The following is a 23412-nucleotide window of genomic DNA, read 5'->3' on the forward strand; positions in this document are numbered from 1 at the left end:
CGCGTTGTTGGAAATAGAATTGCTAGTGTAAGGGCATGGGCACATTTAGCGTTTTAATGGTTACCTTCTAATTACCCTTCCACCCCGCTGAGCTAACCGGAGCTTGGGCGCAGAGCGAGGGGCCGCCCGGGGCCCGGCGTGGGCGGGGCCCTGCCCGTCCTCACTTGGGCGTCTTTGCCCCTCTGGTCAGTGAACACTGATCTCATTCATCATTTTAGTTTGCACTTCAGTTTTAAAATAGGTCGATCTTTCACTGTCTTGGTAGGAATTACTTTCATGTCCTTTGTCCATACTTTTTCTTGGGTTTGGCTTTTTAAAATAAAATCTAAATATTTAAATGACAGAGCTGTCATTGCTCTGGCTGGAACGCGCGGCGTAGTGTTGAACACAACGGCAGAGAGAGGCACCCTTGCCTTTTCCCTGATCTGAAGGAACAGCTCCCCGCTGTCACCGCTGACTGTGGCCTGCGTGGCCTTTGTCACGGTGAGGACGCTCCTTTCTGATCGGCGCGTGTGCAGCATTTGCCCATGACAGCGTGTGGGTTCTGTCGCAGGCCTTGCCACGCGGCCTGAGACGGCGGGGCGTTTCCGGGCCCCTCCTTGTGGCCTGTCGCGCTGACTGATCTTTGTGCTGAGCCTGCCTCCTGGGAAAAGCCCCCCTTGGTCGTGGTGCGTAGTCCTGTTAATGTTTTGCCGCATTCAGTTTGCTAGTGTTTTGTTGAGGATTTTTGCATCTCTCTTCACAAGCGGGATTTGTCTTCCATTTGCTGCTCCTGGGGTCCTCCTGTTTCAGTTTAAATAGAGGCTTGTTGTCCGCCAGGTGGAAGCTGTCTCCGATAAATGGGAAGAGGACAGCAAAACCCAGTGCGGAGGGCCGCCAGACTCCAGCCCCCGGGCGCTGATCGGCTGTGTGACTTCGCTGGCGAAGGGCGCAGGCTACATCAACCAGACCACGCACTTCTCCCTGCAGAGTGTCTGTGAAGGTAGGCGCGCGGGGCATCCGCTTCACGGTTCCCGGTGGGCCCTGTGGCCCTGGCGGGTGGGGCGCACTCGCAGCGCCGCCCTGTGACCGAGGGCTGCGGCCGGACCCTCGGACCCTCGGTCGGGCGCCGGCAGGAGGCAGCCCGTCGGTGCTGCCCTTCCGCTGATGTTCCTCTCTCGCCCCGTCTCTGTAAACGCAGTGGGGAAAAAAGCAATGGAAAAATGGCCTCAGGTGAGGATTAAAAAATTAATAAAAGCGGGGTTTGTGGCTTTTCCCGTGTCTGGGTGAGAGCTGCCACGCCCGCGCATCCTGGGAGGCCGAGCCGTCCTTTGTGTCCATTCGGCGAACGCAGTCGCTAATTTCTGGGTGATTGTTCCACTCACAGTTGTGGTCACTGCAGAGGGATATCGAGGGACTGTCGTTTTTAAAGTCCTGCACATGTTTCAGAATGGGACTCGGGGACAGCCTTGTAGCTTTCCAAAACGCGTCTCCGTTTTTAATTGCTTTTGCTCTTGGCTGATCTAAGACTTCGTTTGCATGCCTACGAAGAGCTCTGTCGGCGCCTTTACTGAGCCTATCTCGCCGCTGTGCTCGGAGGGGGTGGGTGGTGCGGCCGTGGGCCCGAGACCCAGCTTTCTCCCTGGGGACGCAGCCTGTGCCCATTCCGAATGGGGCAGGGATGGGCAGAGCCTCCTGGGGAGGGGCTCCCTGAGCTGACGTCCGGCCGCACGCCCCGCCGGCCGCGCGCAGAGGGGAGTGGGAACCCTCCCCACCGCGCCCCGGGCTGCTGGGCGCAGGAGGACATCGCTCCGCCCACCTGGCAGGCAGCCCTGTTACTTTTCCTGGACGTGAAAACTGGGACCAACATCGACTGCTCACCTCAGCGTCCCAAAAATGAAATGGATGGGTGTCTGGCTGGGGTTTTGAAATCTCTGTTCTGTCGGAACTCCCCGAGCCTGTGGCGGCTCTATAACTATGCCAGCGGGCGGCGGGACCCACCACGCTCAGAGACGGCTCCATGGCTGCCGTCACCGTGGTCACAGAGCCTGGTGACCGCCCGGGACGTTCTTGGAGGAGGGAACACAGGTCGCATTGGGGTCTCCGGTGGGCTGTCAGCATCAGGGCCTGGGGCCGTGCGCAGGGCAGGGCCTCGCCTCTGGGGGTGGCGCCGTGCGTGCGGCTCTGTTGGCGCCTGTCTGACTCACGTGTACAGATGGACGGGCTGCCCGCTAAACCGTGGCCTAAGGTAGGGCCAGGGGGGTTGAGCCAGGCTTCTCATTTACTTTGGGGAGAGGCGGGTGCTCTGTTTCCTACGGGATGCCTTGCTCCAGCCAGGGGCTGCTTGGAGCCCTGGCTCGGCCTGCATGGCTTTGCAGACCGAGGCCCTTCAGGGAGGACGGAGGTGGCGCGCAGATCTGTCCTCCACGAGCCTTCGGGTGGCCTTGGTGAGGTCCGGCTCAGTTGGGTGGCGGGGTGAGCACGTGCGGTGTCGCCAGGGAGCCTGTGAAAGCTAAACAGCGTGAAGGTGGCAGGAGGGGTCCCCTCGGTCACGGACAGCGGAGGCGGGCGTTTGAGACCTTGGCCCACAGACGATCCTGTGGGAATTCTTAGCAGCGGCGGGGGCTCACCTGTCTTACAAGTGACTCTCCGGCGAGCCCTCCACCACGGCGGCCACGGTGGGATGGGGCGCCCGCCTGCGGCCCGCTTCCCCGTGCTCCGCGCTGCGCTGTTGGAGGCTGGTCGCTCCTCCGTGGGGCTGCCCTGGGGAGGGATGTTCAGCGGCGTCCCTGGCCTCCGGGTCCCAGCAGCCCTCAGCCCCGCTCGTTGGGGCAGCACAGGGCGACCGCAGGCGCGGCCCCACGGCCCTGCAGAGCAGCGTGGCCCTGGGCGGGAGCCGCTGGCCCAGGCTGGGGGCTGAGGCCTGAGGGGCGGAGGTCGTGCCCCCCCCCGCCGACGCCCCGAGAACGCGCTGGCAGCCCTGCAGCGCCCGTGTGTCCTGCGCACCCAGCGTGGCCCGGAGTCTGTTTCTTTTCTTTTTCTTTTTTAAAAAATATTATTTTACTCATTATGCTATTACAGTTGTTCTGAATTTCTCCCCTTTGCCCCTCCTCCACCCGCAGGCAACCCCCCGCCATTGTTCCTGTCCACGGGTCATGCGTGTAAGTGCTCTGGCTGCTCCGCTTCCTCTCCTGCACTTCCGTCCTCACGGCGGTTCTGTGCCCACCTGTCTGTACTCACCCCCCGTCCCCCGTCCTCCCCCGCCCCCTCCCGCTGGCAGCCGTCCAGACGCTCTCCGTATCCATGGCCCTGTCTGTCCTTGTTTGCTTAGTTTGTTTTATAGATTCATTGTTGATAGATACGCATTTATTGCCACTTTATTGTTCATAATTTTGATCATCTTTTTCTTAAACGAGTCCCTTTAACATTTCATATAATGACTTGGTGATGATGAGCTCCTTTAACTTTCCCTTGTCTGGGAAGCTGTTTATCTGTCCTTCGATTCTAAATGAGAGCTTTGCTGGGTACAGCAGTCGTAGTTGTAGGTCTCCGCTTTTCATGACTGTGAATACTTCTTGCCCATCCCTTCTGACCAGCAAAGTATCTTTTGAGAAATCAGCTGATGGTCTTATGGGAACTCCCTGTAGTTAATGGCTTTTCTCTGGCTGCTTTTAAGATTCTCTATCTTTAACCTTTGGCATTTTCATGATGATGTGTCTCGGAGTGGCCTCTTCGCATCCCTCTTGTTTCGGACTCTCTGTGCTTCCTGGGCTTGCACACCTATTTCCTTCACCAAATTCGGGAAGTGTTCTTTCACTACTTTTTCAAATAGACTTATAATTTCTTGCTCTTTCTCTTCTCCTTCTGGCACCCCTATGGAGCCAGTGTTGGATTCCTCTTAAGTTGTCCCAGAGGCTGCTTACACTACCCTCATTTTTTTTTATTCTTTTTTCTTCTTGTTGTTCTGATTGGTTGTTTTTGCTTCCTTATGTTCCAAATCATTGATTTGATTCTTGGCTTCATCCACTCTACTGTTGTTTCCCTGTAAATTGTTCTTTATTTCAATTAGTGTATTCTTTATTTCTGACTGGATCTTCTTTACGCTGCTGAGGTCCACACTGAGTTCCTTGAGCATCCTTAGAACCAGTGGTTTGAACTCTGCACCTGATAGGTTGCTTATCTCCATTTTGTTTAACTCTTTTTTTCTGGAGTTTTGATCTGTTCTTCCATTTGGGCCATGTTTCTTTGTCTCTTCATTTTGGCAGCCTCCCTGTTTGTTTCTATGTAGTAGGTAGAGCTGCGTTGACTCCCTGTCTTGGTCGTGTGGCCTACTGTAATCGGGTGTCCTGTAGGGTCCAGTGGCACAGCCTCCCCTGTCACTGAAGCTGACCCCTTGAGGTGTGCCCTCCGTGTGGGCTGAGCACACCCTCTTCTTGTAGGTGAGCCTTGGTTGCTGTTGGCAGGTCAATGGGGGGGATTTGCCCAGACCAGTCAGCTGCAAGGACTGGCTGTGACCACTGACCACCAGCCTCTGCCCTCCGTGGAGGATCAGCTGCGCAGGGGCAGGGTGGGGGTGCTCTTGCGTGGTCTGTGCCTGCCCACTGGGTGCGCTGGCCCTGGGGCTTCCCGGGTGGTGCAGGCCACGGTCAGCCCCCGACCTGTGTTTTGCCCAGGCCACCCTGCCTGAGGTATAAAGCCATCTGAGACGGCTGCTGCTTGTGCTGGGCTGGAAGATTCCCAGGTGAGGCCAAGCTGGGAACCTGGGCTGCTGCTGCTGGGGCCGGGCCTAGGGTGCAGGGCCGGGGGCTCACTGAAGCTGCTGCTGCTTGTCTGAGAGGATTTAGGAAGTTGTGATGCAGGAGCCAAGACCAGGCATTCATATGGAAAAGTCAGAGGTAACAGCTTGGGTGGGCCTGTAAGTTGGGTGGGACGGAGTCTCAGGATCTCTAAGGTGTGGCAAACAGTGTGAGCCAGGTTGATGGAGTCTCAGATATGGCACCTACCTGCTTGCTCTACAGTAGCTCTGTGTGGAGAGGGTTCAAAAAAGGGACAGTGGTCTCTGCCCGCCTTTCTGTCCGGGAGGAGGCGTCCCCCAGCTCTCGCCTTGATGCCACCCACTCCTGTCTCCCTGTGCCGTGGGGGCCCTTCAAGCTGCTGTCCCGGTGCTGGAGCTCAGAGGGCGTGGGTCTGAGCCAGTCTGTATGTGGGTTCTTTAAGGGGAACTGGTTGGGACTCTAGAAGTTTCTTCCAGTGACTCCATTGCCTCTGGTTTTTGCCACCACATGTTATGGAGACGTACCTCCCTGGCACTGGGGTCCCGGGCTGGCGAGTCCCCTGCGGGACCAGCCCGTTTTGCATCTACACCCCTCCTACCAGTCGGGATGGATGTGGTTTCTTTAACTCTGTAGTTGTCAGAGTTCCATTCAACTTGATTTCTGATGGTCCTGAGAGATGGTTGTTCTATATTTTGGTTGTAATTTTCATGTGGTTGTGCGGGGAGGGGAGTCATGTTTACCTGTGCCGCCATCTTGACCAGAAGTCACTCCTTATTGTGAGAGGAAGAGGAAGTTTCCGAGACCGTCTGCAAGGCCCGGGAGCCCAGAGCCACCCATAGTCTGGGGCCCTGCCCCGGTCAGGGCGCCTCGTCCGTGACCATCTGCTCACTCCGGGGACCCGTCTTCATGGGTCGCATTGCTGAGGTCCCCGCTGGCCCCTCAGAAAGCCACTGCCCAGCCCCAGGCCTCTCCTGCCTGGGTCACATCCCAGGCCCCCACCCCCCTCCCGTGGCTGAGCTCTTTCCTCTGGAGCTGGGCAGTTGCTCGACTCCCCGCCTGCCCTGTGTGGACCACTCGGCCTTGACCTCTGGCTCATGGTTGGGTTAGCCCCCAGAAAGCACCAGCTGACAGGCAGGAGGGGGATGGAGTTTGGGCCGGCACTGCCCTGTTCCCTGACAGCCGCCCATTCCTCTCCCACAGCCGAGCGGGCGACCAGGCCACGCCAAACTGGTGCCCAACGCAGAAGGGAAGATGGGTGTTGAACTCAACTAAAATTAAGCTAGTGTTGAAAACCTGTATATTGGTTTGCAAATTGATGTTACCACATTCATGAACCTTTAAAGTAATACTAATCAGAAATTGTTTGGAAAGCAAATTCTTTCTAGAAAAGTGAAAAGTAATACCTGGGTGCATTGAAACAATCTAATATTGATTATTCAGTCACGATCCTTGGTTTATGCTCACGCGTTACTGTCTCGGCCTTCCTCACGGCCCGTCGCTGCTCTCCGTCCGGACGGCACACCCCCTCCGGTGCGACCCCAGTTCCCTTCACTTCGCAGGCGGCGCCTGCGTCTCCTGCGTCTCCTGCGGCGCGCGTCCCGTGGCTGATGCGCTCGCCGGTGTAGGCACCTTCCACGGTCTCTCTGTAGGCCTTGGCAGTTTTAACTGGGAAATATTAGGAAGCTCAGGGCAAGCCCCGCTAAATGTAAGAGCCTCACAAGTCGGATTTTCCTGTTGAAATGTGTAAGTATTTCAGCCCTGTTCTCACAGGTACCATTTTTTGTCCCTCTGGGTACAGAGGTGCTCAGATGTTTTCAGAGACTGAAAACTCAGATCAGTCACCTGTGACTTTGTGGCTGTATCCAGTTCAGATGCTGGGGCTGTGTGGGCTGGCAAACTTTGCTCCTCACTTCAGAATATCAGCCCGTACCGGTAGAATACAGGGAGCTGCGTGGGGGACTCTCACGCGTCGGCTAAGACTCTCACGGCCGTGCAGCTGGCGCCGTGCGGGCCTGGCCTCGCAGCCTCTCTCCTGTCGCCAACTTCCTGTCCCCAACTTCCTGTCCCCGGGCTGTATGCTCAGTCACTCCCATGCACAGGAGGCTTCCCGTCCCAGTCCTCGAAAGCTTTGATTAAAGATTTCCAGTGGACTCGTAACAGTGTAACCAGTCGGGCCTGATTCACAGAGCACTTCCTGAGAGGCTCAGACATAAGTGAAACTGGGCAGAGAGGCCTGGGGCTTGTGCCGCCAAGGTCAGCTCCGCCTTGCGGCGGGGACGGCGGGTGCAGGACCTTGTCCGCACGCTGTGGCGCTGTGTCCCGGCAGGACCGACATGCGTGGCGTCACTGGAAAACCAGCCACTCTCCTCTGGTGCTGGGTGCCCACTGAGTCTGGCCCTGGTTCCCAGGGATGTCAGAAATGTCTCCTTCAACAGCATGACCTTCCGGAATCTTTGTTTTGATTCCATTATTCTGATGGGGGAAAAATCATACTTACTTGAATTTGCTTCAGTGTTTTCTCTTTCAAGTCAGTTTATACAACTAGTGCGTTGGCAGCGGTTGCTTCACCACTCCTGTGTGTCCAGGAAGATTTGGAGGTGAAAGTCAGTGACCTCACGGCGAACCCTGATGCAGCAAACAAGTGCGGGCAGAGCCCCCCCAGCGGGTCTCCCTGTGCTCGGGGCGCAGTGCCATCGCCGCCTGGCTGGCCTGGGCGCCGGTCCCTACTGTCCCAGGCAGCCAGCCTTGCCTCCGTGGCCTCAGGAGGGACAGCCGCCATCACAGGTGTTTGGCTCGTGTGTGGTCATCACCAGCTTCTTGGAGAAGTGGACTCAGCCTCCAGTTACATACTTTGTTTTCTGAGCACATTGATGTCAGAAGTATTTACTGCAAAACAGCCAAAAGGCTGTAACTAGCTGCAGCTTTGCACCGGGCACCATAGCCAAGCGGCTCAAGCTGCTCCCCCCGTCGTGTGTCGGGACAGTGGAGCCGTCGCCTGTGGCTGCGTTGCATGTCACCGAACCTCCCGGCTCCCCCACCCAGCCTGCCAGTGGGGCCCGGCAGCACCTGGCACCCAGGCCGGGGCGCAGGCCCCAGCACGGCCGCCCAGGGCGCGGCGTGCTCCCTGCCTGAGCTGCATCGGCACAGCTGCCAGCTCTCGCTTCCCTCCTCCCCCAGCCCGCTGTGTCCCCGAGGCGGGGGCCAGTCCCCGCGGCCTGGGCAGAGCCAGCAGAGACGGAGCTCCTGGGTTCACGGACCTGCCCGCCCCCGTGACTGCACCTCCGGGAAGTGGGAGGTGAGGGCAGAGGTCTGCCCCTGAGCTCATTCTGTTACAGTTGCTACCAATACTTGAGCATTTTTAATGAAAAATATGGAGTGTCTGAAACCCAGTGGGTTCAGATGGTGCCCACCGGCCGCTTGGTTGCCCGGCCGCAGGCCTGTGTGGCAGGGAGTCGGCTGAGAGCAGGAGGCCGTGCAGCCGCCGGGCGGGTCTGGAGGAGCTACAGGTGACAGACTCGTCCCTGCCAGCAGGGCGCCGCATGTCCCAGCTGGAGCAGGGAGGACCGTGCATCGCCCCTTCGGAGGGGCCGGACGCTGTGGTTAGGACAGACCCCGGTAACGTTGCTGTCCTTCCTCGGAGGTTTCGAGCCGTGCAAGGGCGACTGGGTGGAGGCCACGTACTGGATCCGGCCGGGCACGTGGAGCAGCGAGGCCGTGCTGGTGAAGCCGCTGCGGTACAAGCGCATGGACAGGGTAGGCCTGGCCCGCACTCGGCCGCTCTGCTGGGCGCCTCAGGGTCGCCGTGGCCGGGCTCCGTTGGCCAGAGAACCCCTGGCGCGCTGTCTGGGCTCCGTCCTGGTGGGGGCTTCGTGCGGAAGGGCTGGCCTCCTGGTCATGGGCGGTGAGTGCAGGGCGGGGGACCTGGACGTGCAGCCGGGCCCGCGGTGGGGAAGGGGGCGTGTGCCGGGCCGTGGCTCCGGGGTCCCCCCTATGGGTGTCCCCACAAGGGCTGTGGCCTCCAGGGCGTTGCTCCAGTTCCAAGAGCGGGGCCCCTCCCCCCAAGGTTCTCCCATCACCGTCTGCGAGGCCACGGTCACCGGGTGTCTGTTCCGGGGCCTGCGCAGCCAGGCCAGGCGGTGAGGCCGTCTGGGTGCTCTGCCCGCAGGTCTGCATTTCCAGCCTCTGGGGAAGAAACGGGGTGATCGACGACAGTGTCTTTTTCACCTTGGACTCTCTGAGGCTTCCGGAGGGGTACGTGCCACGACGGTACGACGTGGTCAACGCCGTGGTGGTGGAAAGCAGCCAGTCGTGCTACACGTGGAGGGCCCTGTGCATGACCCTGGTGTCTAGACGGTAAGGGGACAGGCCACCCGATCAGCAGGAAGGGGGACGGAGGCCTGCACAGATGGGGGTGAGGGCTACCTGGACGAGCCGAGCGGCCACTGTCCCCATCCACGTCCCAGCGGGGCGGTGGTGGCAGGGCGGCGTCTCCTGCAGGACATTCCTGGTGACCGAGTTAAAGGTTCCGGCCTCTCCTTAGTCTGACCTGGGTGGTTTCCACATTGGGTGCGTGTGTACCTCGTCCTTCTCCACGCTAGCATTTTGTAGATGCCTAAGGGACTGCCTGCCGGTGGCTGTGCACTTCCCACGGTGCCCCAGCGCCTCCGCCTCCAACAGGTGGGCCGGCGAAGCAGCTAGGCCCCCCCCCCCGGCCCCCTGCCCCCCCAACTGCGTACAACGCCCCTCTTCCACCCGCCTTCGCCCTTCAGCGCTCACTTGCGGTGCTCGCCGCACAGGCCCCTAGCAGCTCTGTCTGTCCTCTCGCCGCCTCACAGAATGCGGGCTCATCTCCTGCCGCGTCGTTGAGCCCTGGAACCTGGGGGGTACAGACCGGCTGCCCCCTCCGCCGTGGAAGTGGTTGCATGGCCTGGCCCATCCTGCCCAGCAGCAGCCTCAGGCCTCAGGGTCTCTGTCTCATGGGGACCGTCCTGTTCTTTCCCCGCCCCAGCTTCTCGCCCCTCCTCCCCTGTGACTTCGGACTTAGCTCTCAGAGGCACAGGCCCGCGGGGCCTGCCGCGTGCAGTGGAGGGTCCGCCCGCTGGCTCCTGGCTCTGGCCGGTCCCTCCCACAGCAGCCCCCTCCCTGCTCTGGGCTGCAGAGAGAGTCAGGGCCGGCGGCTAACCCCAGGCCTGGTGCGAGGGGCGGCTGCCTCGTCTGCCCCAAACAGCCAGCCTCACAGGGTGGGGGAGCCCCCCTAGTGCTGAGCCCGGCTGCGAGCTGGCCGCGGAGCGCTGGCCGGGGCGCCCTCGCCGTTCCGCCACAGTGGGGCTGGGGGCTGAGCGGAGGAAGGGGCTGGCTGAGTCCGGGGAATGGGGTGGATGTCCATCCAGCACCATGGAGTCGTCGAGGGCCACCTGTGTGCCCCCCCGTCCCCACCGCAGACGCGGGCCTGGCCCAGAGGGGGCCGCGTGCTCTGCGAGGTGTCACCAGTGTGTCGCTGCGTCCTCTCTGCGGCCGTTAGGATTGTCACTTTCTTCAGGATGACTCCTGTCCTCCTCTCAGACCCTCAGCACTGGAGGGTCAGGCTCCAGTCCGGCTGCCCCTGGGGCGGCCTCTGCCCCTCACTCAGTAGCGTGTCCTGTGCCGGGCGTCTCGGGTCTCGGGGGAGAGGCCAGCGGGCGGGCGGCGGTTCCGCAGGAGGCCACCTGCGAGCGGCCGTGACGCCATCGGGGCCCCTCTCCAGAGACAGCGCCGTCTCCGCCGGGGCCGAGGCTGCGGAAGAGGCCTGTGAGGCCCTTTTACTGCAAGACAAAGGCAACATCGAAGTGACGAGAATGACCAACTTTGGAACCATGAAGGAAGGAGGAAGCAAGAGCCTGGTGCTCTGCATAGAGTGAGTCCACGCGCGGGGCCGTGTCCGTGGGTCCCGGGCTGGGGTCCGGGAGGTGCTGTGGAACCACCCGTGCTCTGCCCGGGTATTTTTTCTTTTATGAAAACGTTCGCCCTAGAACTTCCTTTCGACTTACATTCATGAAGGATTTGCAGTAGCCCTTCACCAGTTACTTGGAAGTCTGAGATTTGTAACAGCTGAGTATTTTAGCATCAGCAATTCTGTCTGTTCAAGGCTAGTTCCCTTTGTGCAGGAATAAAGGAGACGCTCCTCAGAACTTGGTCAGCTGCAAACTGGCCGGCTGGGACAAGGCCAGACAGTTCCGCTTCCACACGCTGCAGGGGCCCCAGTGCTGCCCGCCGGCATCCCCTGGCCCCGACCCTGAGGAGGCCGAGAGCGGCTCAGAGGGGGGCATCGGCCCCTCTGGCGGCTGCCGAGACGACAGAGCCCGTCGGACGTCAGAGGGCAGCGCGGCCCCCGATCGCGTCCTCTCCTCAGGTAGACGGAGGTCAGCCCGGCCTAAGCCCCGGCCAGTCTGGGGGCCTGGGCTCCCGTGATGCCACGAGCTCTTCAGTTCTAGATCTCCCCTGGTGTTTTGGGGCTGGGGACAGGGACAGAGGAAGCTGGCGGCACCCAGAAGTGTGTGAGACACGCCGCTCCCGCATTGGGTTCTGAACCGGGGGGACAGGCTGCCGACTTTCTTTTGTCTTTGTTCGGGTGCCTGGCTGTGCATGTGCATGAGCGCGTGCGTCCACAAGCGCCACCGCCGTCCGAAACTGCTCGCCTCTGGGTCTGACTTCATCTTTCAGGTGACTGTGCCCATAAAGGAGAAAGTGGAGGAAAAGAACAGAGTGTCTCACGGAAGCAGGCGGCCGAGCCCGAACCCAGCGGGCTCATCGCTCCCGGTGGGAAAACCTTGATTGTGGTCGTTTGTGAGGCAAAGTACGTGGCTGGAGGGTTTGCAGTGAGCGTGCGTGGGGGCATCAACACCTTGACCTTTTAGGTCCACATGAGGCCCTTCTGGGTTTGATGTTACAAATGGCACGTATAGCTTTTTTGATGGGATAAACCGGAGGAGAAAACGTTGGTGGAGACACTGGCTTGCATGCATTCAGCCACCTGAGTTGCCGGCCCCCCCAAGCCTGACAGTGGCCCCACCCTTCTCCCGACTTGTGAGTGAAGGACGGGCCAGACGCCCTCAGCCCGTGGGAGCCAGGCCACCTCCTCCGCCTCTGCCTCCTCCCTGGTGTCCAAGTTCCCGCCGCTGCCTGCTGGTCACCTGTCAGCTGGACACTTGGGCTGCAGACCTCCGTCTACATTTGCTAATTAATTGTAAATCTTTTTAAAACGTAGATCTATGAGTCCCTGCCTTGCCTCAGCCCAGCAGCACGTGAGGTGGCCGCTCTGTGTGACCTTTGAGACACTGTAACCATGTGCGACTGGGCACAGCACTAGGGGACACAGGGTGTCCGCCAAGCCCAACGGCAGGAGACTGGGCAGGAAACGGCGAAAATCAGTGTCTCTGGGTGTGTTGGGCCATCTCGATTGAAACGGGAGAACTGAGCACGTTTCTCCTGTCGTTAGGTTTGAGAATTACAGATAAGACTGTCTTGGGTGTTTGATTTTTGTCTTGGAAAAGTATCTCATTGCTCTTTTCCCTGTAAAAACAGTTATTAGAAAGGAAGGGCCCTGTTGCCTGAGAGCCCCGACTTGTCACGCGCACAGCAGGGTCTGCGCTGAGCCGCCTGCCAGGTCTGTGCCCCAGACGGAACCGTCCTTGGTCTTCCAGGACCACCGGCCGCTGCAGGGAGCTCCTCCTGCTCTGCTTCTCCAGCTTCCTGATCGGGCGCTTCCTGGAGGTGAGCGTGGTGAGCGCCGAGGAGTCCCTGATCGCCGTGCGCGAGCCCTTCCTGTGGAAGAGGTCCAGAAGTCCCCAGGTGCCAACGCCCACAAAATCTACCGTTGTTGTGACCACACAGAAAAGGTACCGTGGCAGGAAAGACAGCAGCGTAGCCCGGCGGGCGCTCGCAGTGTGAGAGCAGGTGGCGGGGGGGGCGGGGGGGGGCGGCAGGAGGCGCGGGGCAGGGGCTCCTTCGGCCCCGCGCTTGGGGGCTGGTGTGTTCGCATGAAGCCACGTCAGGAGGGGTCTGAGGCGCAGCCAGCGTTGTGTGTGAGGGGGAAGGCAGGCCTGCGATGGCCCGGCCGCCGCTTCGCCCAGCTGGCCTCAGGAGAACCCCCAGGACGGTGACCCTTGCCCTCACTTCTGCCACCTTTCATGTCCCTGACAGCCCCGCCCAGCCCCCAAGACGGCCGCGCCCCACGCAGGCCCCCAGAGGCGCCGGTCCGTGGGGGTCAGCGGACATGGGTGGCACGACCTTCACGGGCTGTCAGAGCCCTGGAGTGTCACGCGCGTTTGGGGCAGCAGGGCTGGTCAGCTGCTTGAGGCCCATTGGAAGGTGTGGCACCTCTGAAGAATGAAACCAAGAACAACATGGTTGTTCCCTAGCGCCGCAGGGCTAGGGGACGTAGGGACCCCGGCTTTACCTGGGGGTCGTCTCAAGGGTGCTGCAGGCTGGAAACACCTGAAGAGTTTCATGCCAAGAAATCTGGCCCGTGGGGACGTGACAGCGTTGCATGGTTTGTCCTGTGCGGTGTGAACGCTCAACCTCAACTGCGGTCGCCGACGGGTTAGCTCAGGGACCACCCCGAGCCCACGGGGTGGGCTTCCTCCTTCTCCAGAGCGGGGACCCGGAATCGAAAGTCGCGGGCTGCCCAGCAGCACTTCATGATGAGCTGTCGTGGGTTTTTACTGACCGGCTGGCTGAAGGGGAGTCTGTCAGCAGAGAGTGTTAGAAGGCCGTTGGCTCCGGGGTGGGACCGTTGTCGGAGTCCCTGCGCTCGGCAGCCGTGAGGCCTGGGCCCGTCTCCCGACCTCTCCGAGGCTTAGTCACACTTGGAAAGGAACGGGGCCACCGTCCCCTGGTTACAAGGTCTGTGAAATGTGCAGTTGCCGGCACAGGACAACCAGCAGTGGCGGGCGTTTGTCACTATGGACAGTGCTCTGGGGGTGGAACCTAGAACACAGGGCGAGGAGTTACTGTGGCCTGGGGGGAGTCCCCGAGCCTGCGTCTCTGTCTCGGGCTCTGAGAGCCCCTCGCTGTGGTTCGTGGTCCACCAGGCGGCCCCCTGGGGGTCACTGGCTTAACCAGAGGCGGGGAATTGACCAGCACAGGTATTTTTTCCGCTGGTCAGTTACTTCCGTTGGAACACTAACAGCTGTCACTGCACAATCCAGAGTGTCTCTGAAACCAGACGTTCCTGTCATCAGGCTGATGGCCCCGTGCCTCTCCTGGTCGGCACCACAGCATCTGCGCCTGCCACCTGCCCCACGCGGCCTGGCAGCCCTGTGCGTCCAGTACTGTGTTCGCGTGTTCGCACTGAGGACCCTCTCCGCTGGGTTGGGGGCCCCCCTGGGCTGTAAGCAGCACAGTCTGTTCACTCAGCCCTTTGAGGCCATGAGGATGGGGACCGTTCGGTCCATGTATCTCAACACGTCGGGAGGTGATCTGTCCCTTCTCTTGTTTACATCCATAATTACTACTTTGGTGTCACTTACTGACTTGCCCCTTGCTTTCCGCGTACACTTCACACGTGGGCTCCTGCAGCCTTGCAGCAAACTCGGGGAAAGGCGCCCCCATTTCTGAGGCAGGAGGTGATGGCCCCGCCAGTGCTGCCAGCCCTGGGTCTCGGGGGCATCCCCACTGAGGAGCTGAGCTGAAGGAACCCACATGTGCGGTGGCCGCTGGGAACAAGGAAGTAGCTGTTGGCTGCGTCCGCTACAATGCGAGTGAGCAGGGCTAGAGTGGGGCGGGGCCAGCACCTGTCCTCATGCAGCGCCAGGTGTGCCTGTAAAGTGAGGACCCCACACTTTTGGACACCGACACACCTGGTGTTTCCTGCTTTCTCTTCTCCCGGCTTCCCTCTCCCATCGTCATGGCGCCACGTCAGACTCGGCCACAGCAGCAGCGATGCCCATCCTGCTGGCACCCTCCCCCAGCCCCGCAGAGCTCGAGGGCAGGCGCGCCTCCCGAGGGCTGACAGGCTGAGAGCAGGGAGGCCGCTGTGGACGGGGCAGCCGTCTGCAGCGTGTTCGCAGCAGCCACGACCTTGTCGGGCCCCACAGGCAGGGCTCAGGTCCCCGGAAGCTTACAAACAGTTGCTTCAGACCCCCTGGTTCCCAGGAGGTTCTGTGCACCAGGCCTGCCCCTGTTGCAGGCGAGGCCACTCTGCCCTGCCGTGAGCACCGAAGAGGGCCTGGGGACACCTGGTGCGGAGGCGGGCGGAGTGAGCGTGGCAGGCGCCCTGCTGTTGTGAGCAAGCCGTCGCGGTCTCGTTTCTTGTGGGGGTTGCTAAACTGTGGTCTTGCTCAGTAGGAAAGGGTGTGAAGTAAAATGTCTTATATCAGATGCCCAGGTGATTAAGAATCATTTCCAACTGAATTTCTCTTTTAAGGAACTCGAGACGCCAACTTCCAAGTTTCCTTCCGCAGTACCCAATACCTGATCGACTGAAGAAGTGTGTGGAGCAAAAAATTGACATACTGACTTTTCAGCCGTTACTTGCAGAGGTAGGAACAGGGCCAGTGAGAAGCACTGACTTCTCACCACACTCGTGTTTTCTGACAAAATCAGGATGAACCGTCTCGGGGTCAGACCTCAGCCTGGTTCCTATTCGCCACAGGCAGCGGAGAGCCCCGTCTGCCATTGTCTGTCTCTGGTGGTCTGGTTTAGGCAATTTAATGTTTTGTGTGATTATTGATATGATGTGGTCGAAATCTACCCTCTTGCTGTTTGTTTTTTGTTTCCTTTTTCCTCTCTTGCCTTTTTTTAATCACGATTGCGGTTACCCCTTTCCTGGCTGATGGGCCGGCCCTCCTGGTGCACACACCACTGCCTCGGGCCCTCTGCCAGAGGGCGGTGGGCCTGGGCCTGGGCCTGGGCCTGGCGCGGGAGCCCCTGAGCGTGCGCTGTGAGGCGGGCTCACTTGAGGAACTGAATCCTTAATGCTCTTTAGTTGTAATTCAGTTCAACAAAAATAGCCACAGGTTTAGAGTGTAAGCCCAGGGCTCATCAGCGGCAGGAAACTAGTGTCCCAGGGGTGCTTTCCAGTTCCCTTTCCATGGCCTTTTACTAACGTTGTTGTGAGTTTACTTCTGTATGTGTTTTGAACTCGTAACATTTTACCATTTTTACTTTACGTACTCAGCTGTCTTTAAAGGCATTTTAGAAGATGGGTCCTCTGCTGACTGCAGAGTCACCTGGACTCTGTGGGTTCTCCTGCGGAAGGACAGGGCCACCACCTGGGTGCTCGCTGGCTTTCGTGTCTGGAAAAGCCTGAGGGTGCTGTATGCACAGTGTCATGTCTCTGATGACACGCCTGCTCTGCTCCTGCCTTTGCTGTTCTGCGCACAGTGGAGACTTTTCCTGCTACTTTTAAGGTGGTCTCTCTATCACTAGTTTTAAGAAATTTAACTTACAGTGTGCCTTGGTGTAGGTTTCTTCACATTTCTTGGGCTTCTTTGAGCTTTGGCTACATGGGCTGATTGTTTCCCTCAAACATGGAGATTTTTTGGCAAGCTTGTCCTCAAATACTTTCTGCCCTCCCCGCCCCATTTCTGGGGTTCTGCTCATTCTTCTCTAGTCTTTTCTCCTCTGTGTTGCACATGGACAGTTTCTATTGCTGTGCCTCTCAGTTCACTAAGTTTTTCTTTTGCAACGTGTCATCCCATCTGCTGTATTTTTTATGTCAGATGTTTTTTTCTCTACAAGTTTAGTTTGGGTCTTTACTTAATATTCTCAGTCTTTTCTCACCTTCTTGAACATAAATGACAGTTGTAACAATGGCTTTAATGTCCTGTCTCCTGAGCGGATCGCAGGCTGTTTCTGGGGCTGGGTTTTCTCATTATGGGCTCAAGTTCTGCCACCTTCTGTGTTGGGACGTTTCATGTGGCTGCCAGGCTTATTTCTGGGACATAGTTGAGTTCCTTGGAAACAGTTGTAAACTTTTACACTTCAGAGCTTTGTCAGGTGGGAACAGAGGAGCACTTGCTAGAGCAGCCGCCCTCCTGACTCTGCCCAGGGCCCCTGATTACACGCCCTGAACTCGGGCTGGCAGGGCCACTGTCCTTAGCCCTGCGGGAGCCCTGGAAATTGTCCCCTGGAATCTAGTGGTTCTCAACAGGCAACGGTGTGCCCCCAGGAGATATTTTTTGGTTGTCACAACTAGGGTGCCAATAGCGTCTGGTGGGTAGAGGCCAGGGATGTGCTGAATACCCTGCGAGGCACAGGACACCCCCTCCCCACCCCCTCCCCCCTGCCCAGAGCAGTACAGCCCAGGTCCAGCAGCGCCGACCGTGCCTGAGGAGCCCTCGTGGCCTGATGAGGTTGCTCACACACGCTGAGCGCTGGCGGGCACCTCTCTCTACCCCGCACTCTCTGCCCCCTTGGCCTGCTGGGCCCCCCAGCTCTACCTCCACGCTACCCAGGCTACATGACTTCTGGGTTCTGTCCCTGTTCCAGGGTCTGCCTGCTATCCAGCTGGCCGTGGGGTACCAACCTGAGGACCACTGTCTGTTTGCAGCCGTCATTTCCCCCAGGCTGTGTGTCAGCAGCTAGGACTCAGCTACACGCCCGAGCTGCTGCTGCCTGGATGCGGGGTGTTTACGGGATCCTCTGCTCCCACTGACTGCTGAATTGTGTTGCAGCGTTTGAACATGTCAAACTACAAGGAGAAGTTTTCGACTTTGCTCTGGCTTGAGGAGATTCATGCAGAAATAGAGCTGAAAGAGTATAACATGAGTGGGGTCACCTTGAAAAGAAACGGGGATTTACTGGTACTGGAGGTGCCGGGATTGTCTGAGAGCCGGCCCTCTCTGTATGCAGGTGAGTGGGGACCAGTGTGGGGGGTGGTTTTCACTGGCAACACTGTGGTTGCCTTTGCTCATTTTCTTGATTTGGGTTAGAATGTCACTTAAAATTTGAGCATCAGTCTCCTGTCACTCTGACGTCATTTTTAAGTGGTTGGTCCCGTGCTGTGCTGCCGTAGTTCACATGTGGTTGTGTGTTTCTCACTAGGTGATAAGCTGGTTTTGAAAACACAGGAGTACAATGGGCATGTCGTCGAATACATTGGCTACGTGGTGAAGGTGAGAGATCACTGGGCAGGAGGGGGACTTCCTGATGGCTGTCGGTCTCCCTGGGTGGTATTTTGGAAAACTTGAGGATAAAATGACTATTTAAGTAACTTTGATGTAAAAAGAGAACGTAACACCTAGCCCGGCTCAGAACATGACTTTTCTTTCCCCAAAAAACACAGCAGGTGAGTTGTTAGGTGTGAGGAAGGCAGCAGGTACACTGGGCAGTTCCCAACTGGAGGCAGGTGCTGAGTGAGGAGACAAGCAGGTCCATCTGAGGGAGCCACACGCATGGAAGGTCGTTTCAGGTCTGCGGGACGCCAGCCCGGGGTCAGGCTGCAGGGTTAGCGTTAGGGTGCATTTCTAGAGTCGGGGGAGTGACATGGCATCTCCTCCCTTTCTGTCCATCCATCTCTGGAATACCATTTCTGAATGGTCTGCTTGCTTCATTAGAGCTGCTTTGTCATTTTTGTATGATCTTAGGTTCACTTATTTTTGTCTTTCCATTATTTTTAACTTCATACTTAGTTTTTGTGTTTCCATAAACGACGGTGTCTGTATGTGATGTCCTTGGGGCCAGAATCTGCTGCAGGCTGGGCTCACCTCAGCCTGGGGACGTGCTCCCCCCATCCCATCTTGGCTGTATCTGCTCTGATCTTGGTCTGGGGAGCCAGGACCTGTGCTGGGCCTGGTCCTCTCTAAGGGCCTTTTGGCTTCTGCTGAGACTGGGGCTCCTGCTGGTTGCTGGTCCCAGCCTGGCAGCCCTGACCCCAGCCTGGAGCCTGGCCAGTGGGCAGTCCTCCCCACGCTCCCCATGCTGCCGCAGAAATGCCTTTCTTCCCTGCCGGTCCAGGCGGCGCTTTTAGCTGGATCTCACTTTGGCTGAGGGCCCCAGAATGTCCAGCCCCCGCCCCCTCCGGGAGGGGCAGCCGGGACACCCAGGCCCGGGGCTGTGGGCATGGGTCGCCATCCTTTGCCTGCTGTTGCACCAAACTGCAGCGCAGATCTGCAGGGTGACCGTGTGAGGACGCAACACAAAGGTCGTCCCCAGGAATCAGGCGCGCAGGACGGAAATCGAACCGTTTGTTTCTCCTTCAGATCCATGAGGAAGATGTGACTCTTAAGCTGAATCCAGAGTTTGAGCAAGCGTATAACTTTGAGCCCATGGACGTGGAGTTCACGTATAACAGGTAACGCTGTTCACGCTCCTCCCACGAGCGTGTCTGGTCGGGAGGGCACGTCTCCTGGAGTGGCCTCGACGTCAGCGTTGCCGGAGGAGACGCTGCTGGGGGAGGCTGACAGAGAGGTTGGGAGCGGGCTCCACGCAGCGCCTCGTGTTCCCTGCAGTGCGCGCTGAGGCCCTGCCACTCTGTGCTCACGGCAGGTGGCCATACAGGTCACCTCGGGCCGGGAGCGGGTGGGCCAGCATCTCTTGCAGCCTCGGGAGCGGCTGCTTGCGGCTGGGGAGCGCTGCGGCCAGCGCCTCAGTGGCCCTGCGTGCGCATCTCAGCGTCCAGCGCCCGCTCATGCGTGCGCTCATCACACTCTCTTCGAGGAAGTGCCTTTGGAGTTGGGGTTCACTTTTCAGTTGCTTGTTTGTTGAGTTTGCAAAGCATGTATTCACAAACTAGTCCTTTATCAGGTGTATTTCTTGCAAATATTTTCTCAGATTTTGACTCGTGTTTTTATTGTTTTTAATAATTCCTTTGAAGAGCAGAAGTTAAGTTCGTCAGTTGTTTCTTGCCTGACTCATGCTTTTGGTGACACGCTTAAGAAATCCGCCCCGCGCAATGTCACAGAGGCTTGCTTCTGCGTTTTCTTGTGAAATTCCGCAGCTTTACGTTTTACATTTAGGGCTGTGATTAATTTTGCGTTAATCTTTACAAACGCTGCTGGGTTGGAGGGAGTTACCTCGGGGGGCGCGGCCACCCCTCATCCTGGCGGCGTCTGTGGAGGACACTGTCTTGCCCCGCGCGCCTTCCTTGCGCCTTTCTGAGTGCCCATCGGCCTTCCGTGAGGGCCCCTCCGGGGTTCGTGGGCGGCCTTGGCTCAGGCAGCAGAAGCCTCCCCTGGGTCCCCGTTTCGCACTTTGCGCTGCTGCTCGAGCCCCGGCCTCGGGGCCTGGGAGCCAGCCCTTGCCTTCGCGGAGGCTGCGGCGCCGCTTCGGTCCCTTTCTGCGGGGCGGGGGGGGGGGGGGGGGGGGGGGGAGTGACGGGGACTGGCGTTTTGGCGCGGGAGCCTCCCGGCCCTGAAGCGCTTGCACCACCGACTTAGGTCCTTTTCCATTTCTTCAGCGATGTTTTCTACGCCTCGTTGTCCGGATTTTGCATATCTCTTCAAATTTGTCCTGACTCTGTAAGAAATTTTTAATGTTCCTATAAACAGTAATTTTAACTTAAATTTCTGGTTGCTTGTAGCAGTTGATTTTTGTGTATTAATCTTGTATTCTGTGAGCTTGCTGAACCCAGGTGTTTCTAGTATCTTTTTATGGATTATGCGGGATTTTCTACACATGCAGTCCTGTGTTCACGTGCAGAGTTCGCTTCCCGCCTTCCCTGGGTACGTTCTGGGTTGTCCGTTTCCTTTCGCCGCGTGCCTGGCCGCGGCCCGGGAGACGGCGGAAACCGAGGTGCTGAGTGGCGTCGGCGCCGGCCCGCGGCGCTGGCGTCGGGTTTGCTGAGGCCTCGCAGCAGCGGGTGCGGGGGCCTGTCCCTGCTTTCCGTCTTCTTCCAGACGGTCGTGCGGTTTTTCTTTTTCAGTCTGTTAAGACAGTTGCGTGACTGGAATGAACTCCGCTTACCATGACGTGATTGCCTTGCACATTTTGTTATCTCTGACTCGCTAAGTAAGATTTCAGATTTTTGCATCCGAGTTGTTGAGGTATGTTGGCGTGTATCTTCTTCAAGCGTCCCTTTCAGACTTGGGCGCCGAGGTAGTAACGCCGGCCTGACAGTAAGTTGGAAAGTGTCACCCCCTCCGTCCTCTCAGGGCAGTTCGTGGGGGCGGGGCGCGGGCGGGGGACGGGCGGGGGGGCGGGGCGTGGGCGGAGGGGGGCGGGGCGCGGGCAGGGGGGGCGGGGCGGGGCGGGGCGCTCCAACCTCTGCGCCTGCGTCGGCGCAGGGCCGGCCGGGCCGCAGTGTCCGGCAGGGGGAGCCCTGGGGCGTTCGTCGCGGGCGCCTGCGAGGTCCATCCGCGCTGTCTAATCTGTTTGCCCGCGAGCATTCTTTGTTTGCTTTTACGGTTCTTTATTTGCTTTTCGTCTCTGTAGGGTCTGAAGGTCCCCTCTCGGTTTGTTTCCTCCCCTCCCCCGTGTCAGCCCGGCTGCAGGTCTGTCGGTCTCAGCGGCCTCGCCAGAGGGCCAGCTTTCGGCTCGCCGGGCTTCGCGCAGCGCGTCTCTGCTGCCCTGGTGTCTGCTCTGCTCCTTAGGGCGTCCTGTCTCCTGCTTGCTTTGGGCTCCGTCTGCTCTTCGGGTGTCTCCGGTGGGCGTGGAGGTCCTTGAGTTGAGGTCCTTCTCCGTCTTTTAGGCGCGGCCCCTCCTCTGTTGCCGGACACTGCGGTGCCCGGGCCTCCGCGGCGCCGAGGGCGGCGTGCGCTGGGGCGGCGGTGTCCGCCCTGCCCGGCGGCCGCTCTGCAGTCGCGCGCTGCGCTCCTCGTGGGGGAGTCCCCGCTCCCGCGCCTCACCTGGCCTCGTGGTTTTCTGCCGAGGCGTCTTCCTCTTATTCAGGTTTTAACGCGGAAACCTCTAGCATTGGGCCGCTCGGTTCTCGCTGTCCTTAGACTGGACCAGGAAAGGAACTATTTGTCAACTTCTGTTTTAAGCTGTTAGACTCATCGTCTTTCTGGCATATCTGGACATGGGTTTTTGTTTTTGCGGGCGGGGGGGCGGGGGGTTCCCATCCTGTTGAGAAGTTGAAGCATTTCAACTGGATAACTTCCTATCTATCCTTTCCTGTGTGCCCAGAATGAAAAACATGATTTTTTTCTTATAGTTGATGAATTGTTCCTTTAATGTTTTTCCGGCTGTTGGAGGTAGGGCTGACCTGCAGCTGGACGGTCACCTGGCTTGCTCAGCGCTGTCCTTGACGTCGTCCCTGCTTTGTCTCTGGAAGAGACCCCTGCACAGACAAGTGAGCGGCTCTCACTGGGAGGGACAAGTCGAGTTTTCTCTTAGCTCCTTCGTTTTAGGTTTTTTGTCTTTTTTAGAGTCAGTTTTCTAAGTCCTAACATGGCTCTTCTCTGGTTGTCCTCATCTTGGAGTTTGTTGTATCCCAGGCAACTCGTGGAAGCTTTTATTGGCGGGACAGTGGGGCTGTCTGGGGCCTCGGCCCGGACGTTCTGGTGCACATCCGGGGGTCGGGCCGCGTGCCCCGCTTCTCCCGGCTTTGCGCGCACCCCGCTGAGGACGGTGTGCTGTGCCGGGTCCGGACAGGCTGCGCCTCCGCTCCGGCCGTCGCTGGTCTGAGGCCAGGTGCCCTCGGCCGGGCCCTCTCTTTCACTTGAGCTTTAGAGCTGTGGTCATCGTGTTTCATTGGAGATGGATTTTTTTTTCATTTTTTATCCTTTCTGTTGTGTTAAAAAATAAGACAACAGGCCCCCTCTGAAGTCGCTGTGCTGAGGCCTCGTCACCAAACTGAGAACTGACTTAATTATAGTGCCTTCCCCTCTGGACAGGGACCTGGGCAGCACCGCGCACGTCACGTCCCCAGAGCTGACCCTAACCAGCCCATCCTCTGCCCAGGATGACGTCCCTGTCGCCCCCCCCCCCGCCCCCGCTGCCCTGGTTGCGGCAGGTTCATGTCCGTCTCTGCTCTGATAAACTTGAGGTTTTTAATGCACCTCGGTTCCTCCTAAGGGCTGTCTCCAGTGCATTTCAAGGGAGTGATTCTTTATAATCACAATTATTTTCTCATTGGTACAGTAGTATAACTGTTTCCCTGACACTTCATGCGCTATGTTTCTGGGGGGTCTTCCTACTTGTTCTTCTTTTTTGTTCACTCTATAGTTAAAACAGAAAATATTTCTGGAAAGGAAGAAGTCCCTGCTGCCCTGAAACATGTGATACTAGACTTTTTCTGTAAAACTAGCAGCGTCGTCATGTGTTGCGCAGAAACAGACCGTGATTCCCCCTTCTGTGCCCCTGGCCCTGGCAGGGGGTCTCTGCCAGTTCCGTGTAACGGCTGCGCGAGCGCGCCGGCTGGGATCCTGCCGCCAGACCTGGCCCATCGCAGCCTTGACGTTTCTGAACCTGCGACGAGTTACTTTGTGTTGTTTGCTCTCCGCAGGACCACAAGCAGACGGTGTCACTTTGCGCTGGAACAAGTCGCCCACTTAGGAGTAAAAGGTATTGCGGTTGTGGGCTCGCCGTCTCACGCTGCCCGCAGTGTTTCCATGAGCTTCGTGTGAAGTTCTGTGTGAAACGGTCTCCTCGGTCACATGTTAGAAGTGAAGGTGTGATCCCCGGCTGGTGCGGCTCAGTGGATTGAGCACCAGCCGAGGGCTTAAGGGTCGCCAGTTTGATTCCCGGTCAGGGCACAGGCCTGGGTGGAGGCCAGGTCCCCAGTGGGGGGTGCATGAGA

At 58.6% G+C, this 23412-nt stretch overlaps 1 protein-coding gene across 1 annotated transcript in view; it reads left to right on the forward strand.

Moving 5' to 3' along the window:
• MOV10L1 (Mov10 like RNA helicase 1) overlaps window positions 1–23412 on the forward strand; it is a 36499-nt gene that overhangs the window by 1418 nt on the left and 11669 nt on the right. Inside the window, 12 exon segments of the mRNA XM_054570479.1 lie at window positions 820–982; window positions 8395–8507; window positions 8920–9107; window positions 10498–10647; window positions 10898–11142; window positions 11454–11586; window positions 12434–12628; window positions 15157–15271; window positions 17408–17585; window positions 17778–17848; window positions 18935–19026; window positions 23119–23177. Of these exon segments, the coding sequence (XP_054426454.1) occupies window positions 820–982; window positions 8395–8507; window positions 8920–9107; window positions 10498–10647; window positions 10898–11142; window positions 11454–11586; window positions 12434–12628; window positions 15157–15271; window positions 17408–17585; window positions 17778–17848; window positions 18935–19026; window positions 23119–23177 (1702 nt within the window).

Source organism: Pteronotus mesoamericanus, unplaced genomic scaffold (genome assembly GCF_021234165.1).
Source record: "Pteronotus mesoamericanus isolate MK-2021 breed Mesoamerican mustached bat unplaced genomic scaffold, CSHL_Meso_final contig_204, whole genome shotgun sequence".
Taxonomy (NCBI): domain Eukaryota; kingdom Metazoa; phylum Chordata; class Mammalia; order Chiroptera; family Mormoopidae; genus Pteronotus; species Pteronotus mesoamericanus.